Below are 26489 nucleotides of genomic sequence, written 5' to 3'. Positions count from 1 at the left end.
TGAATGTTAGATATTTAGCACTTAAGAGCTTAGAAGAAGTGTTGGTGTGAATTAATTAGTTGTATAAAGCGCTTTGAGTGCTCAAACAGAGTACAAAAGCGCTATATAAGAACAAGTCCATTTACATGGTGCGACTCTCCATTCAATGGCTCTGGTAAATATTTTAGAGAGTCACCTGTCCTGTCTGCAAATAACCAGTTGTCAGCTGCAAAGTGATGTGCAATGACCAAATCACTTCTTGTGGACGCAGCTTTAGAAATAAGAATGTAAACATGTTTGCTCATGTGCTTCTGATGTGCAAGTCTATAACATGCAACTGTTCCAATTAGACTGTTTGTCATTTTAACTGAATTTTATCGAAGCATACCCAAAACAGAGTCCACTGAGACAGTTCAGGTGGCCGACCAGGAGACCGATGACAGAGACAGAACAGGTCCGGAGGCCAGCCGTGGGGAAGGCAGCGGCGTCGACAAAACCGGTCCGGAGGCCATCTGCGCCGGCAAAGAAGTCCAGTCAGCGGCCTGGGAGCGACCTGTCCATTAGTGTTATGAGTCACCTTACAGTGAGATGACAAACAGCAGAAGGTCACGTCCCTCAAGCCAATCCAGTTTAGTACTACAGGCAAGTGGATGGTGGGTTTTAACTGAGAAGGCTTGTTCATTCACAGAAACCACAAACACAATGAGATATTGCATGAGTTTAATTGAATACTCCATCACACTGATCAATAAAATCAATAAAACCCCACTGACTGATATATTGACACCCCGCATCCTAATCAATAGGACAGCCGATACAATAAAATAGATGAAAGTTTCCCCAAACATGAGATAAAATATTGCACACTGAATGATCAGGATCAGCTTGTATTGATGATTTCTGCTCAGCAGGCAGCGACCCGTACATTCACAAAAACATCAGAGATTATTGATTATCAGATTAACACTTGAAGAGTTTGATCCAAACATCCTTCAACACCCAGAGAGACAAACATAGGTGCTGCCGTAGAAAATCCCTCTCACTGGATCAAAACAGCAATTCAAACTCTTCATCCATTCATTCATTCATTACATTTACAAGCTGGTGATTTAACATCCCAAGTGCCAAGGAAAGTCCCAAAATCTAAAACAGAGACACAACATGACCTCCTCCACTGTGGCCACACCTCCACACCTCCTTCTGTTGCCTGGTTTCTATCAATCTGCCCAAAACTGCTCAAGTCTCTGAGGGAAACTGCGCCCCCAAGTGTTGGAGAAGAGGTAGTGCCACACTGCACCCAGATGGATGCTGATGAGGCAGATGGAGACTTTCTTTTAACACACCTGGAGGGCCAGGTGGGCGATGTTTACCCACACTGGGACACCACGACTGCAGCTCTGATGGTTTTTAATGTGCATTAGGAGCGTCAGAGGGTAAAAACACAGATAAATGGTCACATTCTGTTTGCTTAGTTTCATTTTTAAGTCTGCACATTCTGTAATGTGACCTTTAGATATTGGATAATAGCTAAATAAATACAAAATCAGGGGAGAGGTTGGATATGATGATAAAACACTGAATTTGGGGCGATTTCATAGGCACTTTCCTGCTTCAGCTCCTGTTTAAAAATGCTCATGAAAACTTTACCCTATAATATATGGACTACTGAAACGTATTTTGTTCAAGGCAACCTATATATTGTGAGAAGACGTGCTGCAGTCATGCCGCATAAATATATTTGGTTTGGTTCCAACAGACCTCACTAACATGAACAAGAACATTTTTCAAAAGCCACAACTATTCATGTATATCCATTTGAGGCTGCTTAAGGTTGAGGCTTTCCTAAAAAGAAAAGGAAAAACAATAAAATACTGAGTACAGGTAGCATTGCTCAGCCTTTAGGGATTGATAAAAGCACATTGAGGCTGGTGACTAAATAAATCACTTCCAGTCACTGACTAAACTGTCCACAAGCATTGAAAAGTGATCACTCCTTTTTCATCACCTATCATGTGTAAACTATTTGATGAAAGACTGTAAAGCTTCTACAAGATGGCCTGGATATGGACTTCCATGTCCACAGATAATGCTCGATATGGGATTGTTTAAGCAAGATAACCATGGATGTACTATGAAGCTTCTACAAATGGCTCTAGTAAAGACATACTGAGTGGAACCAGAATTTCTTAGCTTCTGCTGGGGCGTAGAGTGTTGAGCCAACATGATGATTTTTGCTCTAACCTCTGGAACTAAAATATGTGGATGTTGAACTAGAATACATTGCTTTAATGCAGTGGAGGTTTTTGTGTCTCCTGGCTCGATCTGCTCTGTTTTTTTGTCCTCTGAGGCTTGATGGATGGACAATGCTACAGTCTGAAGTCCGATGTGGTAAATCCTGCCATGACTATGGATGGCATGTGTTCACAGAGCTACATTAAAGATCACATTTCATTTTCTTAGATTGGGGTTTTGGTTTGTTTTCACTGCCTCAGCAAACTCCACATATCTGGTGCTTATTTAGAGTAAAATCAAGCACTCGCAAAGACATTCTGTTCAGGTCTGATTGTCTCTGGAGATGAAGATGGGAAGAGCAATCACTGCTGGGCTAGCAGGGCATTACGGTTGGCCTTCATCTTCTCCAGGCGCTTGGAGAGGTGGCTGTTACTGGCCTCCAGCTCATCAATCCGATCCAGAGCTGAGCGGAGCTGCGAGAGACATAGAAACAACAAATGTTCCTTAGTGCTCACATAGAAAACAGTGAAGACAGAATACATGCCCAAGAAACCAGAAAACACAAAGCAAGGAAAGTCAACTCCCAGACAGAAGGTGGTGCTCTCACCTCTCTCTGCAGCTTTCGTTTCTCTACCTTTAGCTCATCTTCGATCTTCTCTGCGTTCTCCGACGCCCCTTTATAGCGACTCACCTGACCCTCCAGACGGATTACCTGAGGACATCAACAGCAACATGAACAGTCTTATTTAAGGCAGATAAAGTTTCAAACTTCTTGATGAAGTCAGATGAAAGTGAACTTTTAGGGAGGGAGTGAGTACAACTAAACAGATTGAAAGTTTTGTTGTGTTTCCTGGCCAAGCTACAAGAAAGACCTACAGGAGCTTTTATGACATCCCACAGATCTTGACTGATCCCCTCATTGCAGCTATAACAGCTCCTGCTCTTCTGGGAAGGTTTATGGTCAGACAATGATGTTTTGACATTTGCAGTCTCCATTTTACTTCATATCAAAGGTATGTGATGGAGCAGATATTAGGGCTGTGTGCAGGGCGGTTAATTTCTTCCACAGCAAACTCATTCATTCTAGCTTTTATGCACCTCACTTTGTGCACAGTGGCACAGAGTGCTAGAAGAGAAAAGGACCTTCCCCAAAACGGTTCGCGCAAAGCTGGAAGTAGAGAATTTTCCAAAATGTGACAGTAAGCCGAAGCATGAACATTTTCCTTCAGTGGAACTGAGAGGCCTAGATAAACAGGGATTTACAGTTGGTGTGGTCAAACACTTCTGTCCATGCAGTGCACCTATGGTAAAGGTGCTCCAAAGATTTATCTTGTTTGAATATTTCTGAGATTGAACCCATTTGGGAAGGAAACACTTAAGCATGTCAGTACTTACATTTTGTTCAAGCGTGGTGACTTCCTGTTCAGATTTCACTAATTTGAATTTAAGGTCACTGATTTGTCTGTTGGCATCTCCTACAGAAAAGAAAATCAAACGAACAAAGAAACTTAATGATCATTTTAATTATTATGTAATTTTACTGACAACGAATCCACAGAAATTTCACAAATCCAATGTACATTTTGTGAATACTACAACAACGACAAAACTAAACAGAAAACATGAAACTGAAGAATGGCAAGGGGTAGATGAGGAAGATTAAACAGGATGAAAGATTAAAAAGGATGAAAATGATGAAGACTCACTCTGCAGTTCTAGCAGATGAGAGTCCATCCCGTTCTCCAGACCATCGTTCTCTGTATTCTGAACTCCTTCTGTGACGATCTTCTGTCTCTGATCCAGCTGAGACTGCAGTAGCTTCACCTGTTCACACATTCAGAAGCACATTTCATATACTTGGCTAACATCGGATTAAACAAATCTGCAGTGGAGGTGCTTTCCAACTTTATAATACAGGCAACTCACCTGATCCTGTAAACTCTCTCTTTCTTCAAAAAGTTTTTTCAGCCGAAACTCTGAAACAGCAGAAAAAAATAAGTCCAGGAAACAGTCATATTATTCTAGCCTGAATTCTCTTATGGTTTAACCTTGAATTAAACATCAAACACTGATTCGGCACATCTGCCTTTCATTATAGCTTTATTGATTGTGAGCAGAGTGCCCCTTTAATTGTGTTGGAAAAGATCTGTGCCAATCCTTCCCGAGAACATTATGAGTGATGCATTATGTGAGAATAATAATAAATCCTGTAAATGGAAGTTGAAAGCTCCATTAAGTAAAGTCCTTTGACTAGTTGTGGTTTTTCAAACACACTTTGCATGTGTTGTGTCTGAGCAGCTGAAACATGATAGAAAATATAAAAGGACCCAATGTAGATCCTTGAAAAGCTAATCTAAAACGCTGACTCTGAAGTTATCAGTTCTTTAAGTTCTTTAAGTGTACTGGGCACCAATTTGAAGCCTTTCTGCTTCCTCAAGCCAAAAATTACTTAATAAAACTTTACATTTATTCATGATAGAAAATTTCAAATGTAAAATACAAACAAATATTCTTTTCAAACAAGTGCGTTTTATTAATCTGAAAAAAAAAAAAAAAATACCATCAACCCATTTAAACAGAAATAAACTATTGATTTCATGTAATTGTTTTGATGCCAAATTCATGGCAGTTAAAGTTTACAGCTGCTTACCCTTGTACAGTGTTGCAATTAACTGTCAAGAAAACAATTTCCAAGCAGTCAGCTTATAAAAACATGTCAGTAAAGAACATATTTATAGGTGAATGGTTTAAATATTCACTTTATTTATTTGATCAGTTCAAATACTTAAGTACTGATAACAGTACTGATGCTTCATTGATATTTCAAAGTCTAATAATTTAGAATCTAAAGCTCCAACACTGTGACTACCAAATCATTATTTCCTTCATTTTTGTGATTTTAGGAAATGCTGCACTCAGATTTTTTATTTTTCCTGCAGTCTGAACATGACTCTCTCTGTCTTCTGCAGCATTTCATGCTTCCAACTTCAGCAAGAGCCTCCATTTCCATCTGCTGGCCATCCTCGTTGATCTCCTCACAACTGTCAGTGTCTCCGACCAACTCCTTTGAATTTTTGGCAGCTACTACATGACAGCTTTGACTCTTGAATCTCTTTGAACTTGTTGACGAACCCAGATTTGACCCAGACACCTTTGCTGTGGCCTCTTCAGGTTTAGTGAAGTAGGAGTCGATAAAAACAAAAGGCTCTGAGCAACTTGTTACAGTTGTTTCATCTATATCAGCAGGATTTCCTCCAAACAATTCTACCACTTCCATTTCATGGGTTTTAGACATGATCCTTTGTGCCTTTTGGTCAGCATTCATAGGACGATCCAGATTATCTGCATACAGTTTACTTGTGGAGGCTACTTCCAACATCCTTGAAGCTGAATGGTCTCTCAGTAGGCCTAAAGGTTGGGTCAGACATTTTTCCACATGTTTATTAAGTGTAGGATCCATCATGTGGCCAGTTTGCTCTTTGTTGTGCTGACTAGGCTTGTTCTTTAATATATTTTCCACATCTGAAGTCCACTTTTGAAGAGATCCCAGGATTTCTGAGAAGATTTGCGAGATTTCAACTACAAAAACTTGATTTCCAGCAAATCCTTGGTGGATATTTTGAGTCATCTTTTCCAAACCAGCACAGATGTCCAGTGGGGCAAATGATGTTGATGTTTGAATGTTACGTTCTGCACATTTGGAGGAACTATGTCTAGCTGGTTCATGAATCCTCTGGTCTTTAAGTTCTTCGGGTGATTGAGCTGTTTCATGAAATGTGTCTTTGTCCACCTGAACCTTTTCCACACTACCAGAAACATCACAATTGTGACTTGATACACTAAGCAGTACCACTTTGCTATCCTGAATGACATGTTCAGTAGGATGATGAAAAAGTTTTGATTTGAGAACAGGTGAAACAACTTCAGGGCATTTTTCTGAATTTTCCTGAGTTTTGCTGATCTGTTCACTAAAGGAGTGTGTCTCTTCTGTTGGATCCTGGTTTGCTGGTGCCGTTGAAACCAGCCCAAATTCATTTTTAGGTTTGGTTGCCATTTTTGGTTCATATATCTTACAAGCAGCCCCTGGCCTTTCTTTATTCATACGTAGTTTGGCTCCTTTCTTTCTGTGTAGAAGACGTCCATGTTGCCTGCTCTGGATTTTCTTGATTCTCTTGGGTCTTGGTTGCTTGGTTCTTGCAGCCTCGTTTCCTCCTAGATGTTTGTCAGCTGTGTTTTGTCTTTCTATAGGCTGTTTGATCAACTTGCTTTTGCTGATGGTGGAAATGTCATTCAATGACTTTGACCGTTTAAGAACCTTCCAGAGGTAGTTTTTCTTGTTGTTCTCAGGTGGTCTGTTGCCTTCTTTTGTCTCCCACTCTTTAGTTTTTCCTGAAAGACCAGGAAGAAACATTGGAGGACCAAACACAGCTGACTCTTAGAGAAGTAAAACATAAATTAACTGTCTAGAAGAGAATTAACTGGCTTGTGGTGATGAAGGAAGAAGGCGATCAGAGGGATTAAACCTCAATTCTTGAATTAATCTTCTGTAGCATGAACTCGAAGAGCTGATTTTAAAAATCCAGATACGATGCTGAAGCGATTGAAATCATTTGAGATTTTTATCAAAATTAAAGAAAGATTACACAAGCATGTGTTTGTTAGAGACTCATTCAGACATGCACATCATGCAATATTAAAAAAAGGGAAACAAAAACAAACAAAAAAAGAAAATGGTTCAGTAAAGTAAAAGGAGATGAAACATTACAAAAATAAAATTACCAATGCCAAGTGAAAATAAACTACTCTAGTTTTATGCTAACATATCTCAAAATTCCATATGTCATATTCCTGCTTCAAACTTGTGTAACTAATAATAATGACTTAAAATATAACAAATTTTAAAAGTCAGAATTGTAATTTACAAACTAATATCCTGAATAAAAATATGTACTCTTGATTTTAAAAATGAACACACTGAATTACACCTTTTAAAACATTGTAGCAATTCCGACAATTATAATTTCAAAATGTTAACATTAAAAATAAATGTTGTGGTATTAAAACTATAATATGACGTTGATAAGTTAATGCTTTATTTGCATTCACATTAACTACTGTAAAGTTAGCACCTATTCTTCTACATGTACATTTACATAATCATAAAATATAAGTTGGACATACGTCAAAAAAGATAAAAGAATAAAAACAATAACAAGAAAATAATATTTATAATAAATGTATAAATAATTAAAGGAACAAAAAAGTCAAAAAAATAAACAAACCCCCACCCCCCACCCAAACACTTATATATTCTTATGAAAGGTTTATTTGGGTCTTACCAAGCATGTTCTCTCTGCCACCTTGAGGAGACTCCTGAGCCAGTCGAGAGGCAGATTCTGCACTTATATCGTCCTCGTTCCCACCGAGTTCCACATCCCCATTGGTGGTAATGTCAGGAGAGATGGTTACCCCGTTTTTCTGTCCAGCAGAAATTCATAAAATCAGTAATCAGTCAACAACATAATCAATACCAGTCGCCCTCTGTGTGTGAACGTTGGTTCTTGTATTTAGTCAGAAAGCCTACAGTTCAATTTTAAAAATCTTAAACAGCTTCACATTAACTGTCCTGTGACAGTTAACAGATGTCACGATGTATTTGCGTAAGATTTAGAAACTTGCTATAAAATTTAAAAACACAGCAAACTAAAATAAATATTCTAATAACATAAACCCCTTTTTTAAATGCTTTAAAAGGAATACCGTAATTTTACTAAAGAAAGTAATGAAAGTTTTAGAGAATAAATTCTAAATTAGTTAAATTTTTCAAAAAGTTAGTTTAAAGATTCTGATAAATGTAGAAAAGAGTTTAGATACTGACACAGTTTCAAAAGGAATGAGCGCCGACTTTCCCTCCAAGAAAAGCAAACAAACAAACAAACAAAAAACCCTAAAAAAAAACTTTTTTGCAAGTATAAATTTAAGTGGTTAAAGTGCAGAGAGAATAATCTGTAATTTAGCAAAACATGTTTCAAAATAAACTTTGAAATGTTAAGAAAGTTATAAACTTTATATAAAATTAAATAATTTGACCTTAATATCAATAAAGTTGAAATGTTAGTTATAAAAGTATGATAGAATAGGTTTAATTTTAACAATATAATTTATGCTAAAATGGACCATAGCATCAAAGCTTTTCACTTTCATGTAAATATATGTATTCATTTGCATTTATTTAGATAAAAAAAAAAAAATTGAAACATTAAACAATTTTATCAATTAAAAATTAGTTTTAAAGGAGTAAAGAAGCAATTTTGCAGAAAAAAAAAACCCCACTGGAAATTAAAAGTTTCATTAGTTCATTGGAACTCTATATGTCCCATTTATTTACCACAGAACAGAGAAATAACAGTAATAAAAATATAAAACATGAGGGATCTAAAAAGTTAATTTGTATAATAAAGCTGTAACTTGACAAAAAAGGGCAAATTTATAAAGGTTTATCAGATTAACAAGTCTTTAACAGATTTAGATACCTACAATTTTTTTTTTTTTTTTTTTTTATTGACACAAGGTTCATTACAATAAGAACAAAATTTAACAATTAATCTTTTGTAAGTGAAATGCATGAGATTTTAGGTGAAATGAAACTCAAAGGTTTTTCAGATTGTTTTTTTAAAAGAAGGTTTTTATATGTTAGTTTATGGAACTAATGCTCAGTTTTAAAATGCTAAACTGATGAATCAGATGTATTCTCAACTCTGAGCTCTTCCTGCTGCTCTTCAGAGTTTGATACCTTTAGTAAATCTCGCAGTCGAACCACCTCGTCTCTGAGCCGGTCACGCTCAATGCAAACAATGTCCGAGATTTCTCTGTGCCGTTCCAACGCCTGAGCGACAACGAGCGGGGAGGAGAGGAAAGAAGTAAGCAAGTAAGGAAGAAAGAAAAGAGTTAGTGAAGGAAAGAAAAGTAAAACCCTAAGAAAGAAGAAGTGAAGCTTCAGACTTAAGTTTGAAAATCGTAAAGCACTGAATGAAACCATACCCCGATTTTTTTGTCTTTCCACTGCAGCGCCTCCTGCAGGTCAGAAACTTCCTGACAGTAACTGCTGCTCTTCAAACGCAGGTCAGTCACTTCCTGTTCACCATAGACCCAGACGAGGGCAGCAGAAAGCAGTAAAAATGAGTAAAGAGCAGAAGAAAGCGGAAGGAAAGAAAGAAAAAGAGGAGGAATAGGACGGCCAAACAGCTCAGACAAGCACCTAGACGGCCCAGTCAACCGTCAACACAAACTGTCATACGAGTTTTCTAATGAGCAGGCGCATATACCGTATTTTCACGACCATAAGGCGCACTGTGCTAAAAGGCGCAGTCTCAGTTATGTGTGCCCTTACTGTATTTAACACACACATAAGGCGCACTGGACCATAGGGCGCATACAAGTACCGTATGCGTATTTAAAAATAAAGCGGGAGCAAACCTGAATTCGGTACCTTACTCACATTTCTATTGCCGGTAATCATCATCATCAACAACACACAAGCATACAAGTGTGCATATTTAAAAATAAAGCAGGAGCAAAACAAAGTTTGGTACTCACATTTTTATCATCAATCAAACCCATCGAAGTCCTCATCCTCTGTGTCTGAATTGAACAGCTGCGCTAAATCTCCATCAAACATGCCAGGTTCACTGTCTTCACCGTCAGAGTCACTTTCCGTGCCGTGCGGCTCCTCGGAAACGATGCTGGCTTTTGCGAAAGCTCGAACAACAGTGCCAGCAGACATGTTAGCCCAAGCATCTACAATCCATTGGCAAATTGTGGCGTAACTCGCCCGGCGCTGCCTTCCACTCTTAGTGAAACTGTGGTCTCCACCGGTCATCCATCACTCCCAGGCCGCTCGCAGCCTTACTTTGAACGGGCGGTTCACACCGATGTCCAGCGGTTGGAGTTCCTTTGTCAGGCCTCCCGGAATGACAGCAAGCTCACAGTTCATTTGCTTCACAAGTTTTTTCACATCGGCTGTGAGATGGGCACGCATAGAGTCACAGATCAACAGCGATGGTGATGCGTGGAAAAAACCACCTGGTCTCCTTACATACACCTCCCTCAGCCAGTCTTTCATCATTTCCTCATCCATCCAGCCCTTTTCATTTGCCTTAATGATGATTTCTGCTGGAAACTTCTCTTTAGGCAAAGTCTTTCGCTTAAAAATCACCATAGGCGGCAGTTTCTGTCCATTAGCATGGCAGCCAAGCACAACAGTAAAAGAAGACTTTTCATACCCCGTTGTGCGTATCGCTACCGTGCTGGTCCCCTTCTTCTCCACAGTGTGACTCACCGGGATGTCAAAAGTGAGCGGGACCTCGTCCATGTTTGTGATGTGGCTGGGCTGGATGTTTTTTGTCGCCGATGTGTTTGCTGCAGTAGGAGCGGAAGATGGCCAGCTTTTCCTTATAATCCGCTGGAAGTTGCTGCGCTACCGTAGTCCTGGTCCGGATGGAAAAATGGCACCGTTTCATAAAAAGAAAGCACCAAGACGGACCTCCTTGGAAATGTTCAATGTTCATCTCTTCAGCTAGTGAAACTGCTTTTAGCCGAATGGTGACCGTCGAAACGCTTCTCCCGCTCGCTCTTTGCTCGATGATCCACCGCTCGAGTCTTTCCTCCAACTCGAGCCACCTCGCCTTATGTCCGCGGAAACTCAGCTGCGTTTTCTTGACCTGCCGGAGCTTGTTTTCTAGCTTCCTCCATTTGCGAACCATCGATTCGTTAATCTTAAATTCTCTCGCTGCTGCTCGATTTCCATGTTCCTCCGCGTAGCTGATGGCCTTCAGTTTAAACTGTGCTTCGTAAGCATGTCTCTTTGCCATTTTCAGGGTTGTTAAAACAACGATGTCCTGCATAATGCACATACCTGTTCTTTTATACAGGTATGTGCGATTGTCCCGGTATATACGATCAACGCCCACACTTCACCCTTTAACGTTCTCATGGTGTTCTCTACTACGTCCTCCTTACAACACATAGGGTGCACCGCGCTATAGGGCGCGCCGCACTTTTTGAAGAAAATCTAAGACTTTTAAGTGCGCCTTATGGTCGTGAAAATACGGTATATATATATATATATATATATATATATATATATACATATACACACACACACACACACACACACAGTTGTAGGGATGTCAAAGTCCAAAGTCATGTTGCCTATTTATACTGTAAGCCTTTTTTTTGTTTTTTTAATGCAGTGTATGAATTCACTGGTGTACAAAGTTATCAGATAGTTTCCTTATATACTGTTACAAAGATGTCAAATGAATTACAAACAGCGATTTGTTCGTTTGGTGTCATATTTATCTCTGTTTTTTGCTTCAGTTTGAGCTTTTTGGACTTTGTGTGCTCAACTGTTTCTGCTACATGTCTTCGCTGTAATTAAAAGTAACATAGTGTGCGTGTTAACCAACCGTGAGCAGCTCCTCAGTCTGTCTCAGAGTTTCTTTCATGTCTTTGAAGTGAAACTGCAGTAAGCTGTGAGCATGACGCTCACGCTCCCACTCCTGAAAACACACACAAACACACACTGATAAACAACAACAGTAGACGAGAAAAAAAAAAAAAATCCTCAAATCTGCAGTTAAGATAATTACAGACATGGTAAAAAAAAGAAGACCCTCTTTAAATTGCTTAGGCTTTATGTACCAAACGTAATACACATCTAATATTATGCCGTGTCTTTATTTCACATTATTTAACTGTTCATGAAGAACAAACTCCAGCCTCACTGCTTCCAAAGGAACTATGAGGGTCGGTAACACCAAGGTGCATTTTGAGCAGTTCTGAAGTTTCAGGTGTGTTAACATGAAGGTAAGGAAGACATAATCAATGATATTAGAGAAGCAACTGCTGCTTCCTGTCAATCTGGGAAAGGTTATGGGGTCATTTCAAACAATCTGAGGTCCATCATTCTACGGTGAGAAAGATTATTCACAAGTGGAAAACATTCAAGGCAGGAGAGGACGTCCCAGCAAACTCACCCCGAGATCACACCATGCAAGTCTCAGAGAAAAGATAATGTTTTTTTATTGAATCTTTTTTACTGATCACATGTTGTGAAATGTGCAGAACAGTCCTGGGTTACAGAACGCTGTGAAACAAGGAAGTAAGATACTCTGAGAACGCTGTAATCTCAGAGGTGTTGGTGCTTCAGAAAGCTGAATGTATCACAGCCTGTAAGCAGAATTTCAGCCTTTACATTTAAGGTTAAAGCTCTCAAAGAAAAACAAAAAACAAAAAAAAAAACGTCTTCAAGAAACTTAAAGAAGCCCAGACGTTTTTCTTTCGAAGATCCATAACTACAATGACCTGGATGACTGAGAACCTTCACAGATGAAATTTTAGGTATATTTAATTTTTTTTTGTAATAATTTGTTTTTTGTATTTATTGCATGTTTATGTTTTTCACTGCTGTAATCAAAATCATATAAGCTGCTGCACTGAACAACTTTCCCTTCTTGTGACAAGAAAGTGAACTGAAAGTTTTCGAGTTAAATCTGAGGCCGTTAGTGTCACAGCTGAAACTGGGTAACAGCATGATGATCCAAAGCACGGCAGCAAATCTCCGTTAGAAACGTTAGGTGCCACAAACGTCCAGACCTCAGCCCGACTGAGACACTTGTGGTTCTATATTTGGGTTCAGTTTTTGTCAAATAAATGAGACACAGTGATGATATATAATGATGATACGTGGACTTTCTTTTTCTTTGACTCTATTCATATCAAACATGGTTGCAAATATAAATGTATACAAATATGTGACCTTGTGTGCATCGTCGCAGCGGCGCCGCGTCTCCCACAGCAGCTCCTCCATTTCGTTGAGCTCCTCCCTCAGCGTCTCCACCTGATACATCAGAGTCGACTTCTCGTTGTGCAGTTGAGCGTTAGAAACCATCGCTTTACGGTACTTCTCCTCAGTCTCCGCCAGAGAGTCCTACAGTCACAAAATAGGTTTTTATTTTTTTCATATTTATCACAGTAAAGCCCTTGAAACAAACTTTGTACATTTATTTATTTATTATTTATTATTCATTAATTCATTATTCAACATGAGCACTAAAACTGGTGAGTGCTTGAGACACATTTATTTAAATCTTGAATTCAACTTGTTTCAAACACTAAAGAAACTGTCTCATGGTTTTTTAAACGTGACCTTCATCTCTCTGATGGACGCTTCGGTTTCTACGGAGAATGACGTGTCACAGCTTCCTCTGCGAGATGAGGCTCCACCCAGCGAGGCCAGAGTGGCTGCTGAGAGCGTCGAGGCCGTCCTAGAGCCCTGACACAAAGATGATTACCAAATTTATATCAGATCACTTAAAATAAATCAATAACAAAAAATGTATTTACTTGGTAAAATTACAGTATTTTAGTTTTTAAAAAATAAAAATTAAACATAAATTTTATACAAGTTTAAAAAACATATGATGTTTTTAAAAAGATAAAATAAAATCAAGACTGGGCTCACTTTATCTGGGAACTCTCTGTCTGTCCTGTCTTCCACCTGAACACAGAAACACTGATTATTGATATGACTGATTGAGTTTTACTGTAAACTTCAATGAGTGAGGCTGCGAGCAGCCAGCACGGGGGTGCCACAGAGTCAGACTGAGACATCCAGAGATGAGAGCTCACCACTGGGCTTGCCCGAGCTGAACTGGCCCTGGAAGAGGCCCGAGAACCCGAACCCAGAAACCCGCTGTAGTCCGAAGGCTGGACATAGGAGGAGGAGGGTACAGAGGATGTAGGAAAAGAGGAAGGGTGAAAAGGAATGAATGCAGGTGAAAAGGAAATAAGAGAAAGGAGAAAAAAAGGACGGAGGGAGAAAAATTAGGATTGAAGGAAGGAAGGAAGGAAGAAAGGAGATGAGAGAAAAAGAGGATCAAAAATTAAATGTGAAGGTGACACAGGAAGGAGGTAGAGAGGGAAGGAAAGAAGAAAGAAAAGAGTTGGTGTCATCAGTTGTTTATCACTTTATCAAGATGTAAAAATAAATCTTTAGAAAACTGATCAAACTCATTAATGATCAATGGAACTTAAATGTTTTGATTAATCAGGATGAAATCAGCATGTGGGTCAATAATGAGTTTGATCATAAGATAGGTTTGCTCTAACTTCACTGCTACTCAGTTTGATCTTCTACTGAGCTACACACAACCACAGGAAGTGATGTCAGAGAGTCAGACCCTATAGCCGTGGCAGCGAGGAGCATCAGAGAAAAACGCTGAAGGCTGCAGACAGGTAGAGACGACCAGACTCTTTATTTTCACAAGAAGTGACCTCACAATGAGCAAGCTCATGATGTGACTCAACCTCCTGCTGTTATTGATTATTAATCGGCCTCCTGTCTCTTTCCTGCTTACAGCTGCCGCAGCAGCGTCCCCGTCTGTACATAACCTGCAGTAATCAGCATGAAGCTCTGCAGCTCTGAACGAGCTGCTCATATCTAGTCTTCACGTTCAACCTCTGTCATTTACCACCAAAATGCTTCATACAGCAGCTTAACGAGCCGCAGTCCATTAGCAGAACCTGAGCAGTGTCCATAAAAACTAGGTTTTTATGTAGTAAACTCTTCTTCTGTGGTTAAAATGCTGAGATGTGAACTCACCCTGAGGCTGCCTCGACTCCCAACTGACATCCTCTCCTCATCGTCAGAGATCTGCAATTAAACAAGCAGAGCATCAACAGACAGCACAGTTCTTCACATCATTGATTCTGTCATTGCACAGGCTTTACCTTACAACATAAAGCGTCGTGAGGTGACTGCTGCTGTGGTTTGGTGCTATATAAATAAAAACTTAAAAAAAAAAAACTTTACTAGACCTGAGTTAGACCTGAGTGTAAACTACCGAGACCTGAGTGTAAACTATCCAGAGCTTATTGGATGATCTAATGTTCTTTAGAAGTTGATCCAGCCTTAGGATGTTGCTTTGTGTTTAGATTTTAGGGGACCAAACACTCCGACCTCCTGGTGAGTTAGTGGAAACTAACCATGCCTACAATGATGTCATAGTGTCCCAAATACACCTTTCCACACAAGTCGTAACTGGAGGTGTGATAGTCAGCGTGGACAGGTAACACACATGATTTTTAATTTGTTAAAGAAATAAAGAAACAGAAAAACAGGAAAGAGATACAGACCGACGCGTGCCTCCGAGAGTGGCGAGAATACCGCTCACTATCCTCCTGAAAGGCCACGAAGTAGAAAGCAGGTTAAAAGATTGAAACCAAAGAAGAAGGCGGCAGGTGTCCTCTGAACACGTTAAACAGCAGGTTATTGCATCATTGGCATGGTCTAATAAAGCACAAACACATGAAGGCTGCTGCATGCAGACAAGAAGCATGGGGGGAGAAATGACAGACCATAGCCTGTCAAAATACTACAAAAATTTTGTAGTTCTTATTTTAAAAAAAGAAAAAGAAAATAAAAGTAATAAAAGAGGTCTGCTTAGGGGATAAGTCGAACACAGTGTAAAAGTATAAATACAAGAATAAAAAATGAAGATACACAAAAAGCAGTTAAAAGTAATGCTCTATTAATTTAAAAATAAATGCAAATTGACACAAATATAAAAGTTAATATTAATTAGAATTAAACAGAAATCAGACGCAGGTGTGAAACAGCAGCAGCTGCAGAGACGTGCGAGCAGGAACGGTTACTGGGAGGATGATAACTGATAATCTATCAGACAGGATTAAACAGGCCATTAATCTGAGCCTGTCTGAGCACGTGCAGAACAGACAACAACAACAACAACAACAACAGACAGTGGCATCCTGCTGACACATGAAAACTCCTGCTGTTACGCACTTAAAAAAAAAAAAAAAAAAGCTGGGTAAATGGGGTCAGGCTTTAGGATTGAACAGAGACAAAAAAAAAATCAGCTGGTTTCACTCAAACATCTGGATTCAGGCTCAGTTTTATTTGACTTTTAACATAACGTTAAACTGTGCTCATGTACATGTAGCTTACATTAAGGTAATACTGTTTTATTCTTTTTTATATTCATTACATTTTAATATGCTGTGTTACATGATATAAAAGACACCTCAGTGTTGCTTTTACTTACATCACGTTCCATTAAATCACATTAAAGTTTAAACTTTTATTCAACTTTTTGCTGAATCACACTGTGTTAACAAAATTAAATTCAATTTTTGATGAATTATTGTCATGATCTCTGTCCTGTAATATGAACTCAACATTTAATATAAAATTATGGCATTTTCAATACAATTTTATTTTTCCTTTCTTTTATATTTATATCAAACAAATTACATTATTAGTATTTTATTTCAAACTGTGACACTCTTAAATGTAACTCATGTTAACGTGTACAGCCCAGAGTCACATGGGAGGCTTCAAAGGGCTGGTTTATTTTATGTTACACAGAAAACAGGTTCTGTTACATTGTTTAAAATATTGATTATAATTAAAAAACTCTAAAATCGGATACTTTTTACTTTCTATTTTTTTATGACTTCTAATACAACGCCTATTTAAATTCATTTCTGTTTTATTTGTGGATACACATTTAATATGTTGTTTCATTTCTAATGATGCATTGCATTGATTGCATTTTGCATATACAGCTCATGTAATATGCTACACTGTTATCTAAATGTAATTATTATGTACTTACACGACGGGTATTTTTTATTAGACCGTGTTTTATTATTACTCAAGTCTTGTTTTAGAGTCATATGATTGACTATGAGCTGTTGCACAGGTAATATGATGAAACGGCCCTTTATCTCCACTGGAGCTTTCATGTGTCAGCCTGACACTCGCACAGAGTCCTACCATCCACTGCTCAATGTGACCCCACTTATTATCCACACCGTAATACTTCTGTAGAGGAGGACGAAGAGGAGGAAGAGGAGAAGATCAAATGGGGGAAAGGACAAAGTTTCAACTATTCAAAGACAAAATATGAAATCTGTTTACTTTGTCCTTCTGGGGACACCAGCTGGGTGGAGTTAGTGCAAAGCCCCACCCAGCTGGTTCCCCCAAAAAGATAAAACTAAAAGAAAGAATGAGTTAAGGCTGAATGGAGGACTTATTCATACCTTATGACTGTGAAACAGCTAAAGGAAGAACGAGAGGAGAGAAAAAACAGGTCAGAGAAGCCAGAGGTCAAAGGTCAAAGGGGCGTCCAGGGTCAGATAATGAAGACAGAGGACACAAACAGACTGCAGCTCAGTGGGAGATAACGGCTGAGACTTTAAACCCAGAGTCTGTGTCTCCAACAATTTCAAAGTAACTACACATTTATAGAAATGTAACTATTTAACTTCTTGTCCGACTTTCACAGCAAAAGCAGTTTTTTTACTTTGTCAGAGGCTGATGACGCTCAGCTCTTTTCTGAATCTCATTCATCAGTCACTCACTGATCAATGACCCGTCATTCAAAGCCCTTTCTTATTTTTTATATCTTTGGTATAAGAAGCAAAATCAGAAGAGCTGATGAAAACAAACTAATCATTACAAACAATCAGTAAACAGACACACTGTAATAATTTATTGTTAATAAAGTTGTTCTGAGACTCACCACAGCAGGACAAGGCCGGGTTACCTCCACACTTCAGACCGAGCGGTGACTAAAGGCTCAGTCAGACTGGCCTTTGACCTCACATAAACACAATTTGATGACTTCCTGTCTTTGTTTATTCTTATTCTTTAGTAAACTGAGTTTTTTTACGGCATGCAGCCCTGCTGCACAGCCTGAAATTTTATAAGATAAGACTTGAGAACAGGAACAGTGTTTACTGAGGTCAAAGGTCATTAGAATGAACGAATCAACAAAGAGAAGATGACCTGCTTTTTACATTTTCAATTTGTTTGTTTTTTTTAACTGTTCTTATTTACGTGGTTTTAAAACATACCTGAAGAAGTCAGTTTTTCCTCCTTGGATCAAACTGTTTTCACAAGCTTGTAAAATAAACTGTTTCCATGTTAACTTGTGAGCTCTTCTCTTTCTGATCAGTAATTGATCACCACAATTATAATCATTGTTTCTTAAAAAAATAAAAGCCTGCTAACCTCTTTCTGTCGCTCCAGCTCCTTCATGCGGATTTCTCGGGCCTCGGCTCTCGCGGCCCGCTTAGCTGCCAGCCGTGCCTCCGCCTGAACACACATGGAGATCAATACATCAGCCAAAATTTTGTGATCAATAACCAATTACCGGGTCACAGGTTTCAAATGCTATGAGTCAGCAATAAAAAAAAATTATAATAAACACCAAAAACAAAAAAAACAAAACCCAAAACTGTGATTGATAATAAAACATGAATGTTATGTAACTTTAATAAGAATGTAAGTTAAAATAAAATAAATAAATAAAAGCCTCATTCAGCCGTCTGTTCGTCATTGATCAATAACTCGATCAAATTCCTCTCAGCTTTAATCAATACACTCAGTGATGTCATCAGTCACTGTTAGAGACCATAAACCTGAACCACTTCCTGCTTTTATTAAATTAAATTCTAAATGTAAAACTAAAGCTGCTAAAAAGTAATGACATTAAAGCTTAAAATTAAAAAAAAAAAAAAAAAAAAAAATTCACACCAAAACAAATTAAAAAAAAAAAAAAAGTCCTAAAAATTACATTTTAATAAACAGTTTGTTGCTTGTTTTGAACCATTTTCTGTTCTTTTTTTTTTTTAAACACTTCTTATTTACAATCTTTCATTTTTATTTTAAGCATTAAATAATTATGTAAATACAAGTTAAAAAAAAAAGTTTGTAACCTAAAAATATTTTATCTGAAAAAAATAAAATTAAAAACAACATCTTACTTGCAAAAATAACCTAAAATACTGTGAAAATGTTAAACAGTAAATATATTTATGTGAAACTGATGTAAATGTTTGAGGTCTGATTCTTCAGGTGAGTCTCAGGTGAGTCCAGCAGGGGGCATCAGTGTGTCTCTCAGGTTCATTCAAAAAGATTTATCAGCACAACAACAGCGTTATTATAAAGTACAGGTGATCACAGTCAGACACCAGCTGATCAATTACTCCACAGGAGACATCGTCTTAATTACTGAATCAATCTATAGGTGTCATGTGATTGGCTGCCACAAATCACCTGATAACACATGCCTCAGCTCAGGTATGTCTAAAAAGAAAAGGTGTCCAGACTTGTGACAACATCAGAAATGACTTAAATTACCAGAGAAGAAAAGCTGCTGTTTCCAGGACACCACTTAAAAGGACAGTACACCCGAGTGTGCAAACACCTGTCAACATTTAAGCTGTGTGTTCTGTCACTGCAGAAGGAATGTGGTCCATCCACCTCTCTTCATACCTGAGACACTCCCTCCATCTAACTGTCAGCACACACCTGAGAGATACCTGAGAACACTCAACTCTAGGCCTGCCACAAACGATTATTTTGATAGTCGACTAATCACCGATTATTTTTGCGATTAGTCGACTAATCAGATCGTGCATCCATTGGACGTAAAACATACAGCTTATTGCACCAGCATGCACCTGCTCTTATATAACTATCATTAGCTTACAGCTTGAAGTGTTTAAGGTATGTGCTAACCAAAAATAAAGATAAGATGATAGTTTATTAAACTTTTAATGAAATTTGCAGATTGTCTCGGTGGAGTTTAATAAACCCAGCCGTCTGCTCTTTGCTATCTAAAATATAACAGGACACTGGAGTATGTTCTTGAGCTTCTCACACTTCTGATAATCAGTTGTCTGCTTGATGTTTATTCAGCTGTGTAACAACTATAACTTTAATCTCAGCCAAACCGATTTACTTAGGAACAAATAAAATACTGAAAAAAGCCAAATAATAACATTTTAGAGTAATATTAAAACTAACTAGCTGCCGCCATTGTTGGAAACTGAGCAGAGCTGCGCTATGAATTCTGGGATAGGTTGGGCCACGAAGCAACCCATCCTTCAAATCTGGGGAAATGAAGGACACATTTGTCGGCTGCATTTGTCGGAGTCTTCAAATTTGGACAGTCTTCGTCGTGTCGCTGTAACGTAATCGGCCTAAAAATGCGGGAACAGGAGGATGTGATTCCTGAATTTGGACACAGCTACGATACCCGACACTGCTTCTTCTTCTTTGGGGTTTAGCGGCAGCTGGCATCCTTTAAACATGCAGTGCTGCCATCTTCTGTTTCAGTCCGTTATTACACTCTTAAATCCTGCTACTTACTTATTCCTGTGTCTTTTGGGATCTTACAAAGCTTCAAACGATGCGTCGACGACTAAATTAGTCGATGATTTTGATAGTCGACATAATCGTGACCAGAGGTGTGGACTCGAGTCACATGACTTGGACTCGAGTCAGACTCGAGTCATTAATTTTATGACTTTAGACTTGACTTGAAAAAATGTTCTAAGACTTGTGACTTGACTTGGACTTTTACACCAATGACCTGGGACTTGAATTGGACTTGAACCGGTTTACTTGAAAAGACTTGATATTTTACCCCAAATATAAAATTTAACATGCATATTATATAGAGATTGAAAATGTGACGTCATTCACGGGTAGAACCGCAAAGGATTCTGGGAACTCGTGGCAAGAGGTACTAGCGCACGCAGGCTTTCAATTGAAATCAGTTATACAGCGATAAAAAGAAACACAAAAATGTCAAGAAGTTGTTGTATTATTAACTGCAATAGCCGGTCGCATGACAGCCACGGGAAGCCGACGGGTAAAGAGATCGGTTGTTATCGGATTACGTCGTTGAAGAGAAATTGTTCGAGCCATGTTTCCGAAGTAACAAAGAGGCGACGGGTGGCCTGGATTGCAGCCATTCAAAGACAAAATATAACGTCCCAGAACACTCCAGCTCACAGGTTAGTCTGCTCCAAACATTCCCACAAAGGTCAGTCTGCTGTAGTAGTTAATGCGTCATTATCATAACATAATTGGTGATATAGGTTACAAACAAGTCTGGCGCTGAACAGAAATTGTCGCGTTATGCTCCTGTGTTTATTGTGCATAAATAGTAAATTGTCCTGACACAATATTGCGTTTCGCTTCTGTTATTACCATGGTACATTGACAAAAACATATACTTTTATTCACAGGGTAAAACAGTTGTTTTGTATCACTAATTGCCCAGTGCGATTACAGCATACAATATTATTGTCACTGCTACATTTCTGTGATGCTACCAGAAATTATTTCCACTACTAATTAATTACCATTGAGCTCAAAGGTCCTATTAATAAACGGTTAACGAATGTGTATTTATGAAGACAATTTGTGAGACTGGTAAACTTATGATACGTACGATGGTCTTTACTTTCTACACGGTGCATTTCAAGGTCCTGTACCCATCCGTCGGTAAACTGTACCTGGGCTTGTTGCAGTGACCGGAAGTTACTAAACTTCACGAGTGTATACACTCACAAGAACCGTATAATTATAAATATGCATATAAATATGCTACGATGAGATAGCTGACTTCATCTAACTAGCAAATGTTTTCCAGGCTACGTTGGTGATGCAGTTTTTTTTAATGTGTATGATATTTTTGTCATGCGATTTTAAAGCCAGTCCTACAACCGCATCCAAGAATAACATGCAGCTTATCTCAGAACTGTTGGTGAAAATTATTCTTGGAGCTAGGTTTAATTGAGCTGCATTTTAAAGAGGTGCAATTTCACAATTTGTGTATATTTTCTAAGTTCACTATTTTGTCATGTGTTGAGAAAAACACAGATTTAAAAATTACATGGTCTAATATTTACATTTAGCATATAACTGCAACATGCTTTTTTTCGTTTTTTTTTAAAGACTCGAAAGGACTTGAAATTCAAAATTTCAGACTTGTGACTTTACTCGGACTTTTACACCAGTGACTTGAGACTCGACTCTGACTTGCCTGACATTACTTGAGACTTGACTTGAGACTTGAGGATAAAGACTTGAGACTTACTTGAGACTTGCAAAACAATGACTTGGTCCCACCTCTGATCGTGACTAGTCGACTAATCGTGGCAGCCCTACGCCCAACCCAGCCTTCAAATCTGGGGAAATTAAGGATGCATTTGTCGGATGCATTTGGAGAAGTCTTCGAGTTTGGACAGCCTTTGACGTGTCACTGTAACGTAATCAGCCTACAAACGCGGCTACAGCCTACAAAATATTTATATTTTAATGCAATTACTTTATTATATTATACATTCATTATTGTAAACATAAAAGTACCTAATTTTTTGGAAAGATTTTTCACAATTTGAATTAATCTTTTTTTTTTTTAAATGATAAAAATACTAGTTTAGTGTTTAAATAATAAAAAGTACCACCAGTTTATTTTGTACTTATAAACTCCTGAATATTATACTTTTACTGGTTTTAAAAACATTTTACTTTATCAAACATGAATTTGATGGTATATTTAAACATGTACAAGAGTCCTTGTCTTTACACTGCAGTGATGATGAGTCTGCTGGTGATGAAGATGAGTGGGCTCGTCATGTTGTGACTGCTGAAATGCAGATTAATGTTTGTGCTTCAGCAGGGGATTAAGAGAGGTTGCACATATACACGCGCGTACAGAGTGTGTGTTTGTTCTCCCAGTAGGTCAGTGGGAGGGAAAACGTTGGTATTTGTGTCACACCAGACTCCAGTGAAAAAAAAAAAAGCCTGATTTAACAGTGTCCACACTGCTGATTAGAAACACACACACCCACACAGCTTAAAGGCTGTGTGGGTGTGTGTTTGTGTGTGTGTGTGTGTGTGTGTGTGTGTGTGTGTGTGTGTGTGTGTGTGTGTGTGTGTGTGTGTATGTGCTTCAGGCTCACTGAATGTGGCCAAACCAGTTTCAGGGTGAGGCTCCACAGCTAGCGCCACCACCCGCTGAGAGAAGAACCACAACCGAGCAACAGCAACATCACCGAGCAACAGCAACAACAACAAAAACAAGCTCCACAGTGAGGTGTGACACATGCTGGGAGTTTTCATTGAATCTGATGAGTGTTGGGTTGGATGAAAGGATGTTTACTCCACATCCACGAAAGCTTCTGACCAGAACCGGGCAACGAGAGCAAATCAGCATCTCGCCTGCATCATGACTTACGAGTTCTTGCCCTCATAGTTAAACTGGTTTGTACTGCAGATATGCAGAGATGCTGTTTTCCTGTAATGTGATGGGACCCAAGTACTGCAACAGACTAGTGAGATCACCAATCATGATGGTGATCAGTGGCACACAGTTTTTAGTTGTCTTCATTTCCATTCATCTTCTCTTTTCTAAAACCAAAAATGTGTTACATTTGTAACTACACACCCTGCACTGCGTTTTAAAGTTGGCAGTACATACACAGGGAATATTAACAGAATTACTAACATAACGAAACAAACTAATGCACATGGACGAGACTATGTAGCTTTTCAATTACAGCTGAAGCTGCCACACTTCAAATTTATCATAAAAAAAAAAAAACCTAGTGCTGTCAGTGTTAATCTCGTGAAAATGACGTTAACGTTAACGCGGCAAATCTCCGTTAGTGAGTTATCGTGGATCACCCTGAATGTGGGGCTGCACATTATCAACACGTTAGCGCGGTTAGCTAGTTAATGTGTTACCGCCGTCCAACGTCATTTTAACAAGATTAACTCTGACAGCACTAAAAAAAATAAAATAAATACAGTTACCAATCCAACATTTTGTCCTTCACATCTTCCAAATCCATCAAACTGGCCAGATTAGAGTCCTCGCTGGGCCAATTCTGGTCCCCAGGCCTTACATTTGATACCCCTGAACTATACCATAGGCGTTGCTCCATTATAGTTGAGTAGTACCTAACGTGTGTGGAGTTTTTACATCAAATGACTTCCAGTGAAGTCCTTTGTTTCAAAAATGGCAGTTTTGATTTTTGTTAAGGAGGTGCTCTCGTAACTCATCAAGTGACGTTACTGTGCAGCCAATTGGTGATATGCAGTCTGTTATTTTCAGATCACCTCTGGTCACTATAAACCCAGGTCAAGTACTAAAAGTGTCTGATACCAGGTTCTGTCACCTGAAACAGACAGTTTACTAAAAAAAGATTATAGTCAGGGCTCAGAGTTAGAAAGCAGTCAATCTGCAACATCAGTCTGAGTTTCCAGCTTGAGCACCCAGGGCGACACACTTTTGTTCTCACATTTTTTCCTCCCGATCATCATCATCATCACAATCATCAGGTCTTTACCACAAACCGCTCAGATGTGACACCAAACGTGACCTGCAGCAGATCTCCTGATTTAATCTCGATTTAGACTCCATACACCATCCACTGATGTCATAGTCAGATGGAAAATATGAGGAACCAAAGATCTACAGATCTGTGACATACTGAAAGTAAAACTGTACAATACTCTGAAGTATCAAACTATAGGAACACAAATTATACTGTAATTTTATCATTTCACTTTCAAATTTGAGTAAAAATTTAATGATTTGTTCCTATTATTTTTATGTAAACACATTTTAAAATGTTAATTTTTTAGACGTTACTCAGATATATTAATATTTTACTGTAATAATTTAATGCTTCTGATCTTCTGCTGTGAAATAAAGTCTTGGCTGGGGTCCAGAGGGGCCCCTAAGCAGTGTACGGCCCTGGGCCCTAAACAGCTGGGACCAGCTGTGATTCACAGAAACGTTTCTCTGATGTAAAATTTCTCCCCCTGATCGATCAAATCGACACCAGCGGGTCTATTAATAAACATCCTCACCTCCCGGGCGATCTGGTTCAGTGCATCGTCCTCTCCGGTCAGTTTCTCCCGGTTCGGGATCCTCTTCCGGCCCGGTCCCTGAGTCCCCATGGTTCCGGATGATCCTCAGAGACCCCCCGTGGTCCGGGACATGCGGCTCAAAATCTGCGGCTGAAAAAAAAAATCCTGAATAAGCCGGATGGAGACTAAAAACTGGTTTTCTTGATGCTAGGCTCCGCTGCAGGCTCCGCTTCTCTCCGGTCGGGTTCCTGGTCCGGCCCGTATCTCATGTCTCCATAGCCCAGGAGGATTTTACCTGGAGCCAAATTATCCACAAAGGCCCCCGTCAGTCCTGAATCTACCCACTTCAAGTTTAGAATGAGATTATCCAAAATAAACCGGGTTATCTTCAAAGAAAAAAGGCGATTGTAATGTGATTCTGCAGTTAGACTCTCCGGGATCAGAGTCCCGCAGTTCGCATCACTCAGAGGTGTACCTGCGCCCGAATTATCCACAAAGGGCCCCTTTAGTCCTCGGTGCACTAACCTGACAGTTGGAACCAATAAAACCCCTGATAAACCCGGGTTTGTGTCAAAACCGGGATCCTGCCCCTGCGGTTTTGCGGTCAGAGGACGTGCGGAGCGGCTTCGGCCGAGATGCCGCAGCAGAGAGCTGAAGTTAGCCGTCTGCCGGCGTCACCACCGGAAAACCTCAGCCGGAAAACCGTAAATATCCCGCATCTGATCTCGCACCCCTCCGCAGGGACTAACCGTCACTGCAGCGTCGGTGAAATAAACGTCAGCTCGTTAATCCGCCATCTTATCGGAGCTCCCGAGGAGGAGAAGGCGCTGCTAACTCCGGGACCCTGATGTACACACGAGACGGGCTGGCAGGTGAGCCGCAGGTGGGCCGTTCCCTAACAGTGAACGCATCACGACACGCCGCAGTGTGACAGGGAGGAGGCTTTTATTGTGGAGGAATCAAACATGCACCGCCGGAAGAGACGCTAGAAAACAAAAGCTGATGAACGATCAGTCAGCTTTATGTGTGTTCAGAAGTGACGTTTCCATGGTGACAGTGCTCATGGACTAAACCTTTAGCTGTCTCATGACGACTTTAAAGTCCGACCTCAGTTGGGGTTTGGGGAGGCAGGGAGAGTCTGGTTACTGAGGGAAACCATGGAAAAATGAAAGAAAGGGACTCCAGGAAGCAGCGTTGACAGGTGACTGATTCTATAAATGTTCCTATTGATAAGTGAGCCGAATGTATTTAAATCGGGTTTAACAAACAGGAAGTGTTGAGCTCAGACCTCACAGTGTAAACACATCTGAGACTGTCATTTTTCCACACCGATTTTTCCAACCTCACCACATGCTCTTACTGTTTCACTTAAGCAGGACAGGGAAAGAAGCTCTCAACGGGAACAGATTTTCATATTAAGAGCACATTTGAATGGTTTTTGCTTTAATTTGTTGTCAAATTCTGAGAACAGACAGGCTGTTTGGATGCTCCATGCTCCATACTCTAACAGTAC

General features: G+C 39.3%; 1 protein-coding gene across 7 annotated transcripts; it reads right to left on the bottom strand.

Annotated features, from left to right (window-relative positions):
• Positions 1–682: 682 nt before the first annotated feature.
• On the bottom strand, positions 683–25992 carry LOC120741894 (leucine-rich repeat flightless-interacting protein 2-like). 7 transcript variants are annotated; one of them, XM_040044998.1, is made up of 19 exons: positions 24977–25956; positions 18311–18394; positions 17338–17355; positions 17072–17119; positions 15409–15453; positions 14876–14926; positions 13903–13980; positions 13736–13771; positions 13421–13546; positions 13031–13201; positions 11679–11771; positions 9253–9345; positions 9005–9097; positions 7551–7689; positions 4138–4187; positions 3918–4035; positions 3607–3686; positions 2819–2923; positions 683–2684 (listed from the first exon to the last, which is right to left on the bottom strand). In XM_040044998.1, exons 1-19 carry the CDS (start codon positions 25064–25066, stop codon positions 2574–2576), a joined length of 1629 nt encoding a protein of 542 aa, XP_039900932.1. In that variant the 5' UTR covers positions 25067–25956; the 3' UTR covers positions 683–2573. The 7 variants fall into 7 exon arrangements, with proteins under 7 accessions (XP_039900932.1, XP_039900926.1, XP_039900925.1 ...); XM_040044992.1 differs by lacking the exons at positions 683–2684; positions 2819–2923; positions 3607–3686; positions 3918–4035; positions 4138–4187 and adding an exon at positions 4194–6600 and having other exon boundaries at positions 24977–25126; positions 25726–25992; XM_040044991.1 differs by lacking the exons at positions 683–2684; positions 2819–2923; positions 3607–3686; positions 3918–4035; positions 4138–4187 and adding an exon at positions 4194–6600 and having other exon boundaries at positions 24977–25989.
• Between the last annotated feature and the right edge of the window lie 497 nt (positions 25993–26489).

This window comes from Simochromis diagramma, unplaced genomic scaffold (genome assembly GCF_900408965.1).
Source record: "Simochromis diagramma unplaced genomic scaffold, fSimDia1.1 OVJJ01000254.1, whole genome shotgun sequence".
NCBI classification, from domain to species: Eukaryota; Metazoa; Chordata; class Actinopteri; order Cichliformes; family Cichlidae; genus Simochromis; species Simochromis diagramma.
Note: the sequence above shows the minus strand (reverse complement) of the source record. Positions and strands in the feature narration are given on the sequence as shown.

Excerpts from the sequence above, each read along its gene's own strand:
- LOC120741894 (XM_040044992.1), bottom strand. The coding sequence starts at position 25,066 with ATGGGGACTCAGGGACCGGGCCGGAAGAGGATCCCGAACCGGGAGAAA. Across the intron at positions 18,395-24,976 it reads TGAACCAGATCGCCCGGGAG|GCGGAGGCACGGCTGGCAGC; the intron begins GTGAGGATGTTT and ends ATGTGTGTTCAG. Across the intron at positions 13,981-14,875 it reads GGAGTCGAGGCAGCCTCAGG|CCTTCGGACTACAGCGGGTT; the intron begins GTGAGTTCACAT and ends TCCTATGTCCAG.